This window comes from Schistocerca americana, chromosome 2, assembly GCF_021461395.2.
Source record: "Schistocerca americana isolate TAMUIC-IGC-003095 chromosome 2, iqSchAmer2.1, whole genome shotgun sequence".
NCBI classification, from domain to species: domain Eukaryota; kingdom Metazoa; phylum Arthropoda; class Insecta; order Orthoptera; family Acrididae; genus Schistocerca; species Schistocerca americana.
The window spans coordinates 489,676,208-489,697,105 of NC_060120.1; the positions used below are offsets into that span (position 1 = coordinate 489,676,208).

At 37.1% G+C, this 20,898-nt stretch overlaps 1 protein-coding gene across 1 annotated transcript in view; it reads left to right on the plus strand.

Moving 5' to 3' along the window:
• Nucleotides 1-20,138, plus strand: part of LOC124594803 (uncharacterized protein KIAA0513) — a 249,300-nt gene extending 229,162 nt beyond the window's left edge. The window contains exons 8-9 of the mRNA XM_047133233.1: nt 9,646-9,740; nt 17,432-20,138. Of these exons, the coding sequence (XP_046989189.1) occupies nt 9,646-9,740; nt 17,432-17,496 (160 nt within the window). The 3' untranslated portion in view covers nt 17,497-20,138. The remainder of the gene's footprint in view (nt 1-9,645; nt 9,741-17,431) is intronic.
• Nucleotides 20,139-20,898: the final 760 nt, after the last annotated feature.

Below are 20,898 nucleotides of genomic sequence, written 5' to 3' on the forward strand. Positions count from 1 at the left end.
TTTCACAAGCCTTAGGAGCCAGTGGCTCGTTCTTGTGGCAGAAGAGTTGAAGGGGAAGGCAGAGGGATGAAGGGAAAGGACTGAAGAGGTTTGGGGAAATGGGTACAGTTTTGAAAAGTCACCCAGAACCACGGGTCCAGGGAGACTTACCAGCTGGGATGAGAAGGAAAGACTGAACAGTCTTTGTCAAGCAGACAAGCATTTACATTATTAAAAAATATTGTGTAACATATATATCTACTCTCACTTATGTAGCTATCAGAACACTAAATACCTACTATACACACAACTTTTTACATTTGTATCGAATCATGCATCATTTATTACCATGAAAACAACAGTCAAAGCTACACAGAAGACATAAAATCATACTGTAAATACAGTCCAAAGACAAGCAGGAAGAAAAGGTAAATGACTCACAAACTACTTAATTTGTGTTGTTCTGTGCAAAGAAAATTATATGTAGTCAAGACACTGCAGATGTATTTCAGAAGAGAGGCAAAAGAAAAATATGCAAATTACACACAAAATATTCAGTGGATGTTACCAAAAGCAAAACAAGGTAAATCCCTGGTTACATGTAACAAAATAAAATGACAAATAAAAAGTGAAAAAAGTTCAAATAAATCAGCAGAAACATTGTATGGCAATGAAATGCGAATAACATGAAACTATTTGTTACTAATTGACAACTTTTCAATTAATACATATCATTCCTATCTAAGACTGGTACTACTACTTCATAATACATGATTCAGGTTTCTAGATTGATGTCTGGCAAAATTTTTTATATTGCATCATGGAACACAGCTCCACTGTTACCATCCCATCTGGTTTTGGTAGGATAAATTAAGCTCAGTAGTGGTGTATCCTGTTACTAGTGGAAGTGAGTGTGAGTAGACAGAGAGTAGTGTTGCCATGCTTGTGTACTTAAATTAGCCACCAGTGGTAGCAGCGCGGCCCAGTTACTCGAGTCCACTTATAAGAAGCGTGCACATAACACAGTCTCTACCACACTGTCCACTGGTGGCACACACTTACATATGTCCGGAGCAGCACTAACTCACTCTCATTATGTTCTTTTAGTTCGTATCACTCAAATCAGTTGTTCTGTGTATCACTTACATTGCACCTTCTATGTGATTCTTTTGTGTCATTACATGTGAAATAACAAGAGGCTTATTTCTGTTATTGTTCATAGCTTTAATAATAAAGCCATACTTGTGTTACTTGGATTGTTTTTGTGCATTACTTGGTGACTATACAATTGGCAACAAGTTTGGAACAGTTTCCCCATGTGCAGTCTTCAAGTACAGTTTCATCAGGTTTAGTCATTATGGATGCCATGCTACCAGCCCCAATTGAACAGTTCACTTTGGCAGTGTTCACTTTGTTGGCTTCCATTAACAAACAGGGTACCATTCCACCAGTTTATCCTCCATATGACGATTCAGCTGAGGATTGTGAAGCTTACCAAAAAATACTCAGACAGAATTTTTGGCTTTCAGTGTGACAGATTCAAATTTGTGCAAAGATTTATTACTCTTGTGGAGCCCATCTAAGGTGTGTCAATTATTGTGCCGGCTTTCCGTTTTACAAGAACCAATGGATCTTACTTTTGATCACACATGAAGTTTATTGTCCAACTACCATTGCACACAAATGCTTTTCATAGCAGCGTGAGTTGAATTCTACCAGTGCCACAAGAAACAAAACCAGTCATACAGGGCCTAGACAGCTGAACTTCATGGCCTTAGCCGTAGTTGTCAGTTCACTGCTGATGCCCAAAATGACTCTTTCACAGACTCTATGGTGTGCAATGCAATTATCTGTTTACCTCTGGACAAGAAAGTGTGCCAAAGGCTTACTCTGTGAAATAGCACAATCTTTTGAAGTTTCTCAGGCAGTGGTTCACCAAATTGAAGCATGAGGCAATGTAGTAGTAGTGTCGCAAGATGTGCCCACTATGATGACAGAGAGCTTGCATGAGGAAGCGGCAATGGTGACCCTAACCATGCAGGTCAGGAACCAAGTGGACCAAGGCCACCACAAGCAGCCACAACCACCATAGCATCGGCATCACTGTTCTATGTTTCCATCTTGTCATTTCTGTTTTGTCCAGCCCATTGTGTCCTAAGCACTGGGCTTCTTATAATACTTGACAGAAGAAAGGCCACACTGCCTCCACATGTCATTTGCTGAAGGTTGTTCAGGATATGGACGTGGATGTAAGCTGTGTGACTCCAATGCTTGTGATTTCTCCCAAGTTGTTTATTGAGTTAAGCATTTTTCACCAAGTGCTCCAGGTACAGGCTGACACAGGTACTACTATTGAATTCTCAAACCTATGTGAGTTTAGCCTCACTGCCATTGACACTGGTCATGTGGAACTTGTTCAGTTATAACAAACAGAGAATTGTGCTGTTGGGAAAATTAACAGCATCTGCCTCTTACATGTCAGATCTTTGTTGCATTACATTTTTGGTGGTTGCTGATGCCTGTGTTGAGAACTTGTTCGGGATGGACGCTTTTCAGGCATTTTGAATTTTTATCACTGGTGCTGTTCTCTTTGTGTCCAGACAGGTACTGTATACTCAATTGGAAAAACTGTGTGAGGAGTGTTTGGAATTGTTTTTGAAAGATGTAGTGTGTGCTACGAATTTTTATGCTCAAATTTCTTTGAAATCCATGGCTCAGCCTCATTTTTGTCATGCATATCCTATTCCTGTTGCCTGGAAAGATCAAATGAAAGCAGAATTGGACAGACTGAAATCTCTAGGGCTGGCAACCTGTTATTGTTAGTGAATGGTCGTCTCTGCTGGCTGTAGTCTGGAAGCCGTCAGGGAAACTTTGCGTCTGTGGTGACTTCAGTACTACTGTCAACATGCAGTTGACCATGGATATGTATCCTCTCTCATGCCAGGACAAACTGTTGGCAAAAATAATGGGTGGCTGTCACTTTTCTAAAATTGATATGCTTGAAGTGTATCCACAGATTCCTGTGGACGAAGAGTCTCGGCAGGCTCTGATTTTGAATACTCCTTTTGGTCTCTGTCAATATTTGCACCTTTGTTTTGGTGTGACCAACGCTCCTGCTAACTTCCAATGAGTTTTAGAGCAACTGACTATGCCTGTCCCAGGTTGCATTAATTATCTGGATGATACTGTCATCACAGGCTCCTCCATGGATGATAACTTGAAAAATTTGTGAACTTTGTTTTTTGTCTTACATTCCACTGGCTTACGGTATAACCTCAGTTTTTTCAACCTTCTATTGTTTTTGCGGGGTTCGAGGTCCCATGGACTGGGGTTTTCGCTCTACCAGACCGCATTTCCGCTGTTACGTCTATGCCTCACCCCTCATCCACGAAGGAGTTTCCGGCCTTCCTAAGGAAGATAGCCTACTACCATAAATTCCTGCTGGGGGGCAGCCACATTTTCCTACCTGTTACATGCCTTGTTATGCAAGAATGTACCTTTTTGCTGGAGCCCAGATTGTGAACATGCTTATCAAATGATGAAATCCAATCTACTCTGAGCCCCTTTTTTAGCTACATTCTCTCTGGACCAGCACATAGTTTTGGCAACTGATGCCTCATGTTACAGCCTAGTGCTCTGATATGCCAACGGCTCTGAATGATCCATTGCTCTTACCTCTAAATCTCTCAATCCGATCCAGCAGCATTATTCTCAGGTGGAAAAGGAGGCTCTTGCCATAGTTATGTTCTCCAGAAATTTCATGGTTCTTTTGTATGGCTCCAAGTTTCACCTTATTTCTGACCATAAATCCTTTGTTTCCTTGTTTAACCCTCACCCTTCCTTGCCCAACAAGGCAGCACACCACCTACACTGCATGGCACTGTTCTTGTCTCACTACAATTTGAAATTCATTTTCGACCTAATCCCAAACATGCCAACGTGCACACCTTGTCCCAACTCCCTGGGGGTCCTGATCCCAACTTTGATTGGGAAGAACTGCTTTTCTTCCATCTTGATATTGAAATGAGCTGCAGAAGAGGTTCCCAAATACGAGCTTGTGCATAGCAACTGACATTGCTGCCAACCAAGTTCTCTGCCAGGTGGTTTGGTTTGTTCAACAGGGCTGCCAGGTAAGCCAGCAGGTTGGGCTTTGAATCCCACCCTGTGCAACTATTTTTCCTTATGGTATCGCCCCTCTGTTTTTGATGGTGTTTTGCTGTTGTCCACGGAAGATCTCTCTCCCACAGTAGTCATTCCTGTTGCATTACAATGCAAGGTTCTATGCCTTTCCCACCAGGACCATTGGAGAGTTTCACACACTAAACTGTTAGCTAGGAGACATATTTCTTGGCCATGAATTAATGGCAAAATTGTCCATTTCGTTGTGGCTTGTGAGTAGTGTGCCTGATAACAGGCTGTTCCCAGGGCAAATCTGTCCTACTCCACAACAGCTAAGGGAACGTATTCTTGGAGACTTTGTGGGCTATAGTGGATGCATTTTTCTGGTTTTCTTACATTCTCCAGTGTGCATCGACATCGGCTGAGGACACAATTTGTATGCTTTTGAGGTTTTTTTCCCTACTGTACCTTTGTTTATGATAATGTGTCCAGTTCATTCCTCACACCTTTCAATTGTTTTGTTCCCATCACAGCATTCTTCATGTTATGGCTCCGCCATTCCACCTTCAATCAAATGGTGAGGGGGGAATGACAAGTGAGTACATTCAAGTCCCAATTGAGAAATATTTTTGTTGACTCTTTGCTGGACATCGCTCATCTGTATTTCCTGAACATTTCTTGCTTCATGCCTGTGGCAGAGTGGAGCCTGCTTGTGTTTCTTCATGGCAGGCAGCCGTGCATGCTTCTCTACCTTCTGCAGCCTGCACTGCACCTGCCAGGGTTGGGTTTGTCCGGCCACTTCCAGCTGGGATCACCAGTATGGGCATAAGGGTTTGGTCGCTGGCCTGTGTGGATACCAGCCACTGTTGTTCACCACTGGGACACTGGCTTTGTGATATCCATACAACCAATGGGCTGGTGGTCTGCCATTTTGATCAGTTATGCCTCCCTTTGCCACCAGAAGCTAATGGTTCACCGATGCAGGCCTCATCGCCACAGCCCACCTCACCAACCTCTGCCTCAAGTCTCTCATCACCTGCTGTGAAGATTGTAATGGCATACCCTCCTCTAAAATTATCTTTGTTATGTATATAGAAATAACCAATACCATATATACTATCAATTCTTGTACTGGTGAACATTCTCGGCTGTTTAACAGAATGAATTTCATATGATTCTGTATACGATGTATTATGTTTTGGGCTAAAATATGTAAAAAAAATAATTTGTTAGTACTCTGTACATACAGTTAAAATTACTCTTCTCTTTAAAATATTTGAAATGATGAAATTTCTGGCATACTTCAAATTCATATTATTAATTGCAGAATCTAATGCTAAATTAAATTTATTTCTGGATTCATTTACAAAATAATGATATATTTTAGCAAAGATTTTTCTTTTGTCAAGAATGTTTGTAAACTCTTTTGACTTGTAAACTCTTTGGATTTGTGTGAGTACTGCAGAATGTCAGTAGTAGTACGCATGTAGAGGAGGCAACCAACGGGCTGCCATTGCCCCAGCCGTCATTGTCGGTGGGTGTAGCTCTCTGCCTCCTCCACAATGCTGCTGCTGCTGATGATGATGATGCAGAGATGGAGATGACGCCCTTCCTCTGATGGAAAGGCATATACTTTGCTACTCTTGTCAACAAAAATGTAATTGACAGTTTTTATGAGATTGTGAAATCAGTGTGATATAGAAGAATGGGATAAAATAAAAATAAAATATTCATAGCAACAGGCAAATCTTCAACACTTATTTAGTCAACAAGAACCTACAAAATCAACATTTCAGCCACAAGAATGCACCCCTGTACATAAAAAGTGGAGACAACAACAACAAGAGAAAATGAAAGTTTTTCTTTTCTATATCTTATGCCTCTTGAAGCTTTTGAAACTAATGAAGACACTAAGAGAATTTTAATAGTGATGTATGGGAGGGTAAGATTACAAGGTGCACCCATCCCATTGGTTGCCTCCTCTACGTGCAGCATCCTGGGGATCCAGTTTCCTGGCACCAGGCACCGGTCCATCTCTGGCCATGGGTCTGTGCTGCCTGCTGTTCCAGTTGGGCTGCCTCCACCGGCCCCCTCTCCATCATTGTCTCAGCCATCATTGCTGATGGATACTGCTCTGCCTCCTCCACACTGGGGCCTGCTTGCTGACAATGATGCAGAGATGGAGACGGCACCCTCCTGCATGGTGCCATTGTCAGGCACCTCACAGGCCTACCGTCCTTGGTCGTGCGCACATCCTCACACATTCCGGCCCTGTACTCCGGTGCCCATCTGGCACATTGTCCTGCCCCTGCCATTGGCAACAGCTGCTGCTGCTCCGGGTCTGATTAATGTCTCTCTTGTTGGGCCACCGGTCTCCTCCATTGCCTGGGCACCCTCTTCACAAAAGGGAGAGGTGTGCTGTATCCTGCTACTAGTGCATCTGTGTGTGAATGTGAGTGTGCTGAGAGTGGTGTCGCTGCATGTGAGTACTTAAATTGACTGCCAACTGTGTCAGTGTGGGCCAGGCACTAGGAGGCTGCCTGTAGGAAGTGAGCCCATGGCACAGTCTTCACCAAGCCATCAACCTGTAACTCATGCCTGTATATGTGTGAGGCAGTACTGACTCACTCTCACTATGTTCTTTTAGTTTGTACGACTCACCTCAGTTGTTCTGTGTATCACTTATGTTGCATGTTCTGTATGATTCTTTGGTCTTATTACATGTCAAGTCATCTCATGACTTGACATGTAACAATACCAAAGAATCATACATTATTGTTCAGAGGCTTATAAATAAAGCCTTATTTGTGCTACTTGGATAGGTTTCATGTATTATTTGGTTACTACACAACGAGTGATAAGTTTGTAACGGTTTGTGTGTGTGTCATCTTTAAGTGCAGTTTCATCAGGTTTAACCATTATGGATGCCGTGCCACCAGCCCTTATTGGACAGCTTACTTCGACAGTGACCATTTTGTCAGCTTACATTAATAGTCAGGGTACCGTTCCACTGGTCTGTCCACCCACTTTTCCTTTGTGTGAAGATTCAGCTGAGGATTGGGAAGCTTACATAAAAAAGACTCAGACAACATTTTTTGTCTTTCATTGTGACAGACTCAAATTTGTGCAAAGTCATATTCCTTTATTTGTACTGTATTGCACTACTAGTGCACATGAATGTAACTGCACTGAGAGTAGCAACATTGTGTATGTGTACTTAAATCAACCACCAACTGTATCAGCACAGGAGGTCACTGGCTACCTACAGGAAGTGTGCACATGGCACACTGTGTACCGGCAACTTGCGCCTTTATATGTGCGGAGCAGTGCTGACTCACTCACACTATGTTCTTTTAGTTTGTACCATTCATTGTTCTGCATATCACTTATGTTGCACCTTCTGTATTAATTCTTTGGTCTTTTTAAGTGTAGAGTCATGAGGGTCTTATTTCTGTTATTGTTCAGAGGTTTATAAATAAAGTTATATCTGTGTTACTTTGGATCCGTTTACATATAACTTGGTTACTACAGGTAGTACCAGGATCCGTTTCGCATAACATGATGATACATGTTGAAGGCTTTCACCAAGCAGATAACAAGCTCATCACACACATTTGAGAAGATTACAGAGGCTTTAAAGTTATCATCTTTTGACAACTTTTACAATTTGCTCTAACTACAACATTCTTTCTCATGTTGGTGGCGAACGTCAGTCAAAGTTTACCTGACACAGGTGTTTCACACTGTTCATGCCTTACTTCTGTCAGTTATCACTTTCTACATTAGAATGTTTTATTTAGAACAAAACTGCACAAGGAAAGAATATTTATATAATTTATTGATGGAAATATATGATTATACAAGCAAGTTTGAGTGCAGTATAGCAGTTGGTGCCTTGAAAGTGAAAAACAACAGCTGAGATATTTAACTTGTTCAAGTGCCATGAAAGTATCTTTAATAGATGAATTATGATGAAGACCCATTTCTGTTGAGAATCTCTGTAAGTTAATCAATTTATTTTTGCTCAATTCACAACTGGAATTTTTCACAGTATTTAGTATAGTATATTTCAGTTACTGACAGTTTGAATACTTTAAAAGTTTTTTGAGCTGACAATATATTAAGTGCATAACAAAAAGGTCATTCACCACTACATTTTAAGGCTTGGTGTACTGGGTAGCCAGGTGCTTAAGAGCATAGCATTCTTACATCAAAGGTAAGTTGTTATTGTATTAATAAAATATACTGTTTTTTTAAATTGTTTTCTGAATAACAAAACAGTTCATTCATCAAAAGTACAGTCATATTATATTAACAAAACCAGAAGTAAAAGCACAGTCATATTAAATGTAATAAAACAGATACGCTGAAGAAGAACCTCCTGCAGGTTGGGCACAAACATACATAATTAGCAACCATAAGCTTAAGAATCACCGCAGATGAGTCTCTGAATAAATGTATTTTGTACACTGTTGGTCAAAGCTATGAAAATAAACTGATAATCACACTAAACAGGCAGAAAAGTGACATTTTGTCTGGTATTGAAACTTTACAGTGGAGAACCAACAAATAGAAATGTTGATATGAATATGAATTGAAAGATTTTTGGTAATTGAAAGTTCGCTGCATTGGTATTTCCCCTCCCAAACACCACACACACCAGAAGAGGGAGGGGAGGTCATCACATTCCTCTATCAGCACTTACTACATTAGCTCTTTTCAGTATAAATACAGGAAGCAATCAGTCATAAGCATACTGAAAAATTATTCTCTGATTTCACATAAGTTATTTAAGAAATCGAAAGAAAAGCCATTGTAGCAGCTAAAATACAATTTGTACCAGCTTCTTCCAAGAACGGATACAGTGTCTTAACAATTATATTGAGAGGGAGGGAGGACAGGAGGGGGAGGGGGAGGGGGAAAGGCGAGGAATGAAAAGGCTGGGAGCTGATCTTATTATGCAACACTTCATTTAAACCTTTTCTTCACAACTGGTTTTGGCCTTTTAAGTAATTATACAGAGATTATATAGGCACACTACATTACCATTAAGAAACAGGAACACAATGGTGTGAATGTAAATTAACAGAAACATATAATGTGGTAAAAGGTACCATAGTTTCATTTTAGGCTACAAGAAACTCGACAACAGGAAAAATGATGTTAGAGGCAAAGTAAAAGTGTAAGAGAGCTGACTGAACTAAGGAAGCACTCATTCACAACACCAGACAATGTATTTAATTGAAATTTAACTCAACAAATAAGTGTCCAATTTGAGTCAAAGCATCATAACAGACAGATAAAAGTGACTAGTTCTCAAGTACACAAAGTGAAACTACTACATAAGGAAGATATTGTGAAATAGATCTTTATCCTTCAGGTTGTAGTCAGCAAATACTTGTCTTCTGCCACATAAAATATTAAGTTATTATCACTACTGTAGTTCACTGTGTTGTACAAATGACTAATTAACACTGGCTTATAAATTTCATTTTTCAGGAACAACATTCAGTTCTTTGATAATAATAACCATTATTTCTCTTTCAGGACATTCACTTGTAACATGCATGCATTTGGATTAAGTAAAGAACTATGTTATGAATTTCTAAGGAAACAGTGCATAATTGCTAATCTGCGGGAAGGTTAGTAAGAAATGTCATTTATACTTATGTACTATGTGATTTTTCATAAAAAACTTGTTTCAAGCACACATAAGAATTTATCAGTCGACTTATGTGTGTGTTCTGCTACCACTTAGTGAGTAGATTTTTTATCTATCTAATTAAATTATAACCTTTTTTTTCGGGCCAGCTAAACCACAATTTTAAGGTAATAGTGAAGTAGTTCTCCCAGTCATGATCATGAGAAAGGAATCATTAAATTATTTGTTGGGATATAAATCTCCAAATTCATGTAGAGGGAGGCACATCAGCTGGAAAGCTGGATTAGCAGGAACAAATTCATTTCAATTAAACTCTCCAGAACAAAAGTTTTAAAGTTGTTCTGTTTCCTTATATTGCCAGGTGTGTAATTGGAATAATAATAATAATAATCCCCATCACCATCAACCATTTATATCCACCACTGGGTAAAGGCCGCATCTAGACTTTTACTTGCAATATGGTGTTCGGTGATACTCATCCAATGAAGTGTGTACATCTTCAGTGGAGTAGTATGATCAATATAAATAAGTTTCATTAACATTAACTGAATTTTCTATTGATGCTTGGGAGAATATGATAGTAATGTTAAAAAGGAAAACACTTCCTAAAGTTCTGTAAAATTATATTTATTTGGTCACAGACCAGCTTTCAGATTATCAGGACATCTTCAGGTGAAAGCTGAATGTTGCAAACACAGATAAACATGATGTGTGACTTACAGAGATATTATTCATATAGTTCATATATAAGATACATAAATGACAAAGTGTTTACATAGGAAAATGTTACAATAATTACATTAACGAAAAGGGTAAACAAAGCTTTTATGTGGAGATACATATAACAAATGATGAGAAATACAATGAATGTACTGTTTGAATCTAGCATATGTAACACAAACTCAGTTTAATATTGGGAAAAGGAACCTGAGTCTGTTCATTTAATACTAGGCTGGCATTGTGTACCTGTCAGATTGGGTGCAGGTGGTTAGGCTACCCTGCCAGGAGGTCCTATTGCAACGTGCTCACTCCTCATTCTGTGTGTGAGCCACTTGAGCACCCCTACACATGAGTACTCAGCTGGGTCAGTACAGTCAAGTATGCTAGGGCCAGCTGACTGACTGCTCATCCATGTTTTCTTTTTCCTTCTCCTCTCACTCACATCAATGAGTCACCTATCTTGGTGAGCAAAGCTGTTAACACATGCTTGTGTGGTATCTCAGGATTCAATGGTAGCTGGTTCCTGATCGTGGAGATATTTTCATTACAGGTATTTGGCCAACTAGGGGAAGAGAAGTGGTGGAGTAAAGTTCCTAATTAGCAATTTGCCATTGTAGTGGGTCAAATCCTAAAACTCTCCAGTGCATTTCAAAAAGTGAGGGCACATTTCACCATTGTGGGTAATCCATCGGTTAAGCTCGGTTAGCATCCTAGTGAAGAAAGAAAATATTTTGAACTGGCAGCTGTACCTGCCCCATAAGGTCTCCTGCCGACATTCCCAAATGACTCAACATTAACTTAATGTAATTGAAAGAATATAACGATGTCTTCTCAAGTTGGGAATGGATCATTATGAAGTGCAGGAGTTTATCCTTGCAATAGTTCTCATTAATGTTAACATGGCATTAACTTATGAATAACACAGCACAAACAACAACTAAAATGTTTTATAAGATACTAATATTCAGCCATATCCAGTTTCCATCAAAAATCCATTGTAATGGATATTCATCAATGTTGTTGACATATTAATATGAGTGGCAATATGATACATGTTTGTATGCTCAATGACAAGACAGTGCTTATCAGTACTGAGCATGTTGCCATCAATGAATATATGTCATTATCTTGTTATGGTCCACCCTCTAAAACTGGCCATTCATGGTTTGAGTTAAACATTCACAAAATCTGCAAATGACCTCCTCTGTTCTCTGTACACAGATATAGAAGTCACTGGCAAAAAGAATGAATAAGTTTACAGTGACTTGTTAAACCAAATTGTACAAAGATATAGTAATCAAATCATTACAATACTTGGGAAATGAATGCACCGGAGTGTTATAGTTTTTATACCTCCAGTCATAATAGTGAAGCCCTGATTCTGGTCAGTAACATTTGCAGTCAAGTTTTATTACTGAAGATTACTAATTACATTAATGATAATGTTACTTTTACATTTTTCACTACTTAAATTTTCAAGATATATCACTTACTCATTTCTATACAAAACTTTGTATATTTGGAAAGGAGCATATTCTTTCTAGAGTGCAAAACTTAACATACTTCCTATTTGGCCCAGAAGTCAATCATTGCTGAGTAAATACTTGAAAACTGGTGACTACATAATGTCATAATACAATATGTATATTATAATTCATAAAAGAATGTATTAGAATTTCATTCCTGAAATTGTGTTTTTATTTGCTGAAATTGGTTTCATCTCATTTATCAACAGTATTACACAGATACACACATATGGATCAGAAAGCAAGATGATTAAAAGACAAATAATCAAAATAATTTCCTCTAAAACTGCTCAAAGAAATGACTGGTGAACACTCTTAAAAGTACTTGGTTTGTTGCAGCTGAGTGCTAAGGCCTCACATTTTTCAACTGCAAGCTTTTCATAAAGTGCCTCACAAAATGTCCAGGGGTTTTAAATTGGACTGGGAAACCGTGCTTCAGAGTTGTTGTACATAATCTAGCACAGTCTGAACACTTCAGTCCAATGTCACCCGACTGTCAACATACAATGTAGCTGAGCACCACCTTATCAATACATTTTGTGTCATATATAACAAACACACTGTTCAAGAATTACAATATGCAGACGTACATTTGGAAAAAGCTGAGATACAGGAAGATTGCAGCTGTATGACATCATGGTAAGACAGAGAATCTTAAATGAGATGTAGGATTGTAGGGTGTATCCAGCATCAGACATATAGAGTGTTTAAGAAAAAGTTTTACATCTTCCTACAGCAGGTAGCACTGTCAAAAGTAGAAGAAAAGTTCGTATAATTGTATGTCCACAAGCCAATACCTTTTGAGAAATGGGTGAATCTTCCATCTCATTATCATCTGTCTGTCATGTAGAAGCAGAAACTATAGGCAGTTCTGCATGTGGTTACCATGCATCCTGACACATCCTACAGCAGTGGATCATTCACTCTTTCAAGTACATCTGGCTCAATTGCCTTGTGTCACATGCATTGGCCACATGCTCCTGTAATGCCTGCACACTATTGATGCCTTGGACATATGCCAATGCCCTTAAATGTCTCCATAGCCAGCAATCCAACAGATTCAGGTCCAGTGAATGGGGAGGATATGATACCAGACCTTCTCACCATGAGACATTGTAGTGAGGTCCTGTTACACAATCTGTAGAAAATGGGATGGTGTCCCGTGATGCATAAACCACAGCAGTCGTCTTTCTGCAAGGTTAACATTCTCCAGTAGCACTGGTAATACACTGTGTAGAAAATGGTGATTCACAGCCCCTATTAATCTTTTTGGTAAAGTGTATGGCCCTATGAGTCTGTTACTGACAATTCCTGCCCATACACTGATACCAAAGTGGTCCTGACGCCTCACTTCCATGATTGCTCGAGGATTAGCAGTGACCTGTCTTCAACATCTCCATGATATTGTCTTTCAACAGGATAAGACAAGACTGGACATGCTTGAACTTTCCTGACCTGCTTTGATCCAAAGTGTGTTCCACTGTTGCCCTGACCAGCACATCCTCCAGATCTATTGCCGACTGAAAACATCTGGTCACGGGTAGCTGAGAGACTTCCATCCCGTTGCTTGCCAGGCACCTCAGTTGATGAACTATGGCACAGAGTTGAAGCAGCATGGAATGATATACCCTTATCTGCCATCGAAACTTAGTTTCACTTGATGGATAGCCCATTTAGGCTCATTGTTGTTGCCGGAGGCGGCAGTATGCCTCCTAAATTTTGCACTCTGCAATACCAAATCACATGAAAATTTCATCATCTAGATCCACATGATTACTCTGCAGTTCACACTTAACTGTTTAGTACAGGGTTTGCAGAATCAACTGCAGTTTTTTTTTTTTTTAACTTTTCCACTTTTGAACAGATTGTGGGAAAAATGAAGCCCTAACTTTTTCTGTGCTATCTCTGACTCCTCTTATTTCATTATGAGGTGATTTCTTCCTATATAGGTGGGCATCAAATAAATATTTTGGCATATGGAGGAGGAAGTTGGTGATTGAAATTTCATAAACAGATCTTGCTGCATTAAAAATCGCCCTTGTTTCAATTATTGCCATACCAATTCACTCATTGTATCCATGACATTATTTTCTGACAGTGTAAAGCAGTGTGAGCTTTTTTAGTGTTCTCTGACAATTGTTTTTGGTGAGTATTTCATATTGCACAGAAATACTCCAAAAAAGGACAGACAAGTGTAGTGCAGGCAGTCTCTTTAGTATTTTTGTTTCATATTATAAGTGTCCTGCCAATAAAACTGGTTCACATTTCGCAAAAACAGTTTCTATGTGATGGTTCCATTTTAAGTTGTTTATAATTGTAATACCTAGGTATTTAGTTGAATTAAAAGCCTTGAAACACTAATACAAATAATTTGTAAGATCTGTCAAGTAACTGAAGTTTAACAAAATTTGTTTTAGTATTCCTGTGGAGAAAATAACAGTTTTTATTGTTTAGAGTCAATTGCCATTTTTCTCATCATGCAGATATCTTGTCTAAATAATTTGCAATTTGTCATCATCCTCTGATGACTTTACTAGATGCTAAATTACAGCATCATCTACAAACAGTATAAGAAGCTTGCTTGCTCAGGTTGTTCCCTAACTTGGTCACAAAGATTAATAAAAGCAGAGCACCTGCAGCACTTGCTGGGATAAACCCAGATATCACTTTGGTTTCTCATCAATTACTATGAACTGTAACCTTTTTGACAGGAAATCGCAAATCCAGTTGCACAACAGAGACTATCTCCATTTGCACACAACTTGATTAGAAACTGCTTGGGAGTAGCAGTGTCAAAAGACTTCTGAACATCTAGAAATATGGAATCAATTTGAGAGCCCTTTGTCATTTTTTGTGTGAATGCAGAGCCAGTCATGTTTCACAAAAACAATATTTTCTGATTATGTACTGGTTGTGTATCAATAGATCATTTACTTTGAGGTATTCCACAATTTTGGAACAATGTATATGTTCCAAAATCTTACAACAAATTGCAGTCAATGATATGGGTCTATAATTCAGCAGATTGCTCTATTTTCTTTCTTTTATTGATGGCTCCTGCACAACTTTCCAATCCTTAGACATGAATGTTTCACTGAGTGAGTGGTTCTATACGGCTGCTAAAAATGGAGCTATATCATCAGCATGCTTCAAAAGAAACCCAACTGGCAAAAAACCTGGAGAGGATGACTTGCCTTTATTAAGTTGCTTCGTTACACTGAGTGTATCTGCTTGCAAATTACCAATGTCAATTCTTAATTCAAAATCTTTAATATTTACTGCATCTTATTTGGTAACAGAATTTTGGTAAATCATGTTTAGCAAGTCCACTCTAGCAGAGCTGTCATTGGTAACATTACCATTGCTGTCACGCAGTGTAGGTATGGACTATGTCTTGTCCTGGGGTACTTTGCATACAACCAGAATCTCTTCAGCTTTTCTGCCGATTTCAAGACAGACTTTTGTTGTGGGAACTATTAAAAGCATCTCACATTGAAATCTGAATCTGCACTAAATTTTGATTGTAAATTGTTGCCAGTCTTGAAGGTCTTACATTCTTTTCTGCTTTTTTCAAGTAAAACGTGTTTCAGAAATTCTAGAAATGTTAAAACTGATGCATAAAGACAATGCTATAGGGGAGGCTCAAGTGTTTCAGTGGTTTTCCCATTTTAGAAATTGTGAAATATCAGCTGATGACAAACTTCATTCTGGTCATCATTCCATGGCCCAAACACATGAAAATGTTGAAAACATTCATGCACTCATCAACAAAATCCACGACAGACCACTGAAGAAATTGTGGAACTGTCACGAGTGACTTACAGTTCAGTTCAGTGAATTGTGACAGAAGATTTGGAAATAAAAAGGTCAGCTACCAAATTTGTGCCACAACTGCTAACTGCTGAACAAAAATAAGGTCGCATGGATGTAGGCTGTACTTTGAAAGAAGAGTCCCAAAATGATCCAAACTTTTTTCACATTATCACAGTTGACGAAGGTTGGTGCTATGTTTATGATCCTGAATCAAAGCAGCAATCAAGCAAGCGGAAGACCCCAAGTTTGCCTCACCTCAAGAAAGCTCGTCAGGTGAAATCAAACATTAAAACAATGGTAATTTATTTTTTTCTTTTCACTGTGAGAAGAGTTGTCCATTCAGAGTTTATTCCACAGGGTCAGACAGTTAACCAGGCTTTCTAACTGGACGTTTTAAAAGATTGCACAACAGGGTGCAGTGTAAGTGGCCCAACTTGTGGCAACAAGGCAACTGGTTTTTCCACCATGACAATGCCCCTCCTCACACTGCCCTCTCTGTTCAACAATTGTTGACCAAAAATGGTATGACCCCTGTTCCTCATCTCTAATACTCACTTGACCTTGCTCCATGCAATTTTCATTTGTTTCCTAGAATGAATAGAGACGTTGTTGAGGTGAAGAAAAAAACGGTGGAGGCTCTGTCAAGCATCACAAGAGATGAATTTAAACAATGTTTTGAAAAAAGGAATAAAATATTAGAAAAGATTATATTGCAAGTGGCGAGTACTATGCAGGGGTCTGAAGGTTTGTGCTTAAAATGCAAGTTTTTTTAAAAAAGTCCACTTTTTTTTTGGCTACCCCCTCATATTATTCAAATCAATTCAATGTTTGACAGTGTTTATACAAAGCTGAGCCTACAAGTTTCATGTTTTCCCCCTTCTTTTAATCATTTTTTTGTTAATATGGAAAAAGTTACTAGGTAAGTCATAATAAATTACAAACTGTTGTCAGTGGTTTTAAGACTAACTTACTGTGATGAATATGAAGTGGAGCTTTGTATACTGCCTTTAAATGTACTTCACAAACCAAAAAAAGCATTTGAGGTGTAAAATTCTCATTAAAAAATGTTCAAATGAGTTGTGAAATGATTTGTCTAAAAGTAAGAAATAAAATACATTAGAGAAACATTTTATGTGACTTTGAATGACACTCGAAATCAGGTGCAGCAAAGGAGGCACATCATAAGTCTCTCCAATCTATTTCATTTCTTGTTTTTAACAAATAGGTTCACAAAACATCCGACCTTTTTTACTTTTTCAATTTTTTTGTTTTATTTTTTTATTTTCAAGTTTTTTTGAGAAAGCATGAAATATAATATATTTACATATAGATCAGTATTCTATGATTATTAAAAAGATGAACATTTTGATGCTAGCAGCAGGTGTTTGTCTTTAAGTATTGCCTACTATTTTTCACACATTTATGTAAGTCACCAACTTCTCTTGTTACCACGCAGACAATGACAAATGCACAGCTTTCCTTTGACAATTACGGTAAACTGAACAACAAATAAAATTTGTTGATTATCTTTTCATATTAGATTTTTCAATGAAACAAGTAATATATTAAATATTGATATCTTTCTATGGTCACTTCTTTTTTTTAATTTCAGATCAAGAGAAGATGTTACGTGACAACATTGAAAGGATGTATAAGGAAACAGATCCTTGGCGATAGCATAAGTATCAACATACACAAGTCAGTAATACGTGACTGCACAAACATATCTGCAAGAATGACTGTAACTAGATGTGTGTTAATGGACAACATTATCATCTTATGAGGAAAGAGATACAACCTGTCGGAAAGGCCTTACAATGACTAGGGCTAACTTCATTTTTGTAGATAACAATAAATTTACAAGTCTGTTCGTATGTTAGAGGTAAAGATCATGATCGATCATCAAAATATCATTAAAAAAATAATTTTATTCAAGGAAATAGTCAAATGTATTTAAATAAGATATATTCAAAGGAATGTTCGCAATAATTGAAGCAATATTACAAACAATAATAAGACTGATTCACAAATAAAGAAGTTTTATTTTTCCATTGAAGAAAGTGCTTTACAGAAAAAACAATAACTTCAAGCAAAAACACCATAAACTCATTGACTTTTAAATTTTATTACGACTTTTAAAAGCATTTCTGAAGATCTCGCTAATCTGCCACTTCTATATAAATCATTGTTATAAGGTAAAACATTTTTGTACTCTTTATCACAAAAACAATACAGTTACACTGAAAGAGTAAGTTATATACATATATATACATTAAAATGACAATATTTAAGTGCTCATTAAATTCAGATCAAGTATATGTAACTTTTATTTTCTACGATCTGCATTATCATCATGTTAAACAGCAGACTTTATCAAACAGCAGAACTCAAATTTTTGTAGTGTTTTACAACAGTAATAATGATAATAATAATAGTAATAACACAGTCTTCATTGTAGCTCATTTCTCTTGCAAACATTTAAACACATTTATGATCTTGTGAATTCTCCGAGAACTTTCATATTTCAAGTTCAGGTTACTGTAAAGTGGAATCACTTGCCCTTAGTTATTTTTTGTAACAAAAAATAGAAAGAGTAATTTTGATAAAATATGAATAAAACTGGTTTCTTCTGTGAAATATCGCAAAGACAATGTCAGTATTTTATGTAAACTCTCACTGCATGTGATGTATTTGTAAAAATTATAAAATAAAGCCCAACTGAACTGTTACTCTGTCCACAAGAGGTTTAACACCTTATTTTTAAAAAAATTGTACAAAACAGTGAAGGACGTTTATCAGTGCATGAAGTAACTTTATTTTAAAATAATATAGGAATTATAGACTTTAATACTCTTTCAGTTTTTTAAGTTAATTGCACTATATTCTCAGTATTTGTATTTCACTATCAAAGATGGTGTGCTGCACATTATGCTGTAGCTAAAGGATTGGGCATAAATTGGTATTCGGAAACATGACCGATAAAAGGAAAATAAAGTAGCTCAAGAATATTAACTGGTAAAGAGGCAGGTTAATTTAACCTCTTGACTTGTAAAATATCAGATTGCAGATACCACTCTCAACTGTAGGGAAATCATCTGCTTCCTCTCCTATACTTGAGGTAACGTCCTCAGTCAATGCTGTCTTAAATTTATGTTAACATCAAATTCTTTGTCACTTAAGATCTACTGTTGTGTCATGCTGACATCATAATCTGATCCTTGATGCTTTTTAATAGCACTGAAACCCAGCCCTTTTTCTCAACAGGAACTTCATTCACAGTCATATTTATGATGAATGGTTTGCTGTAATAAAATTTCTGTAAATTTTAGGCATTAATACGCTGAATGTAACTGAGATACACTGGATTCAACTGCACAGGAACTATTTTTTTAATCACAAAATGAAAGTACCAACAGAGATTGTTCATACCATTAACTTTTTGCATTATGTTACAGAGCTAACTGTGGTAAGAGGAAAGTAAAATTAGACGTAATTTATTAACACTTGATGAAACTTGATTTATTCTCTATTACATTTATCATGAATATATATGAGCAGACAAACTTTTTAAAAAGAAGAAAATAAAAGGTAAAAAGGCACTAGATGGGTACTCCCTATTTGCAACTGAGGGAGTCCCAAATATGAATCAGACAACCTGCTTCATGATGGGAAAAGAGGGTGTTTGTAAACTGAAATTATAAGGAATGACAGTTATGAAACTTTCACAGCAAACAGCATTTAAAATTAACCATTACTTCACTGAAATTGCAACGAAAATAATAACAGCATGATAACTGTATGCTAAAAATGTGTTTAAAAATTGCTGAATATTTTATTTCACTCTGAACGTCACTAAACAGATATAAAATTTGGGTGTGAAGAAAAAATTGAAGTGAAAGATGTTTTAGGGAGTAATCAAACAGCGAAATCTCAAGCACGTGACACAGATTGGACATCTGTTTATCAAATTACTTAAACTGTTAATTAACTCTTTCCCACTGGCTCTCTCTCACATATTTTATGGCACCAAGTCTGTGTGTTTGAGTTTGCATTAATATGACTTATCCTTTCCTCACCTACTAATTGCCACTGACACCAATTCTGAACCCTATTCTCTTTGTCTAGATTCTCTTATTTTCGCTCAACTACTTTAAATGTGACATTATTATTCACAACAGGCCACTGCCTAAAATTTTTGCACACACATCGTTAAATCATTTTGCCAATGTCATTTTCTCCATTTATTCTTACTTATCTCCTGCCTTAGATTTTTGGAAAGATATATAGAGACAGTTACCCTTCCAGCAAACTAATTTAGTTTTAGATTTTGATTGCATTTACAAAGAACTCAGTGATGTAATTAATAATTTTTGTATAATAAAAAAAATATTTACAAAGAACTTAGTGATGTAATTAATAATTTTTATATGATGAAAATTATCTTGGAACAGAAGGAAAAATGTTGTGCAAAATGCAGTTCTTCAATAAATATGTATAACTGCCTGATATTTTTAAAAAATATAAAACAGTTTTCTAACAAATTCAAGACACCCATGATAATGTCAGATATGAAAGCACATCTTGCACCATCCTTCTCTTTCAACAATTCTGTAACACTTAACCTTAGATTGCAAGATTAAATAAACACACACATATCTGTACAGACATATATGTTATAGCAAACAGAAGTGTGTGTAAGTGCAAAAAATTTTCTGATTCATTAATTGAGCAAAACAAAAATGAATATCCCTGACTCTCTAGGCATCAGATTTCTGATCAAATTATAATTGCTACATGAAAATACTGCAGCCTGCATGAGATATTACACACAGAAGATGAATGAAACATTATTAATATACAATGATACATAAATATTCCCTTTTGTGTTTAAATATTTTGTTTAATTTCACTGTATACTCCAAATTCAAATGGTCTTGTACTGAAGTAGGTCACAGATATTTTCAAGTTACTGAAACTCTTACACTAGCATGGAAAGAGCTACAAATGCACTTAATTATGTTTCTGTGACAATTTTTGCAGTTTCTTGTTATGGTTGATAGCTTTTCACAATGAAATAAA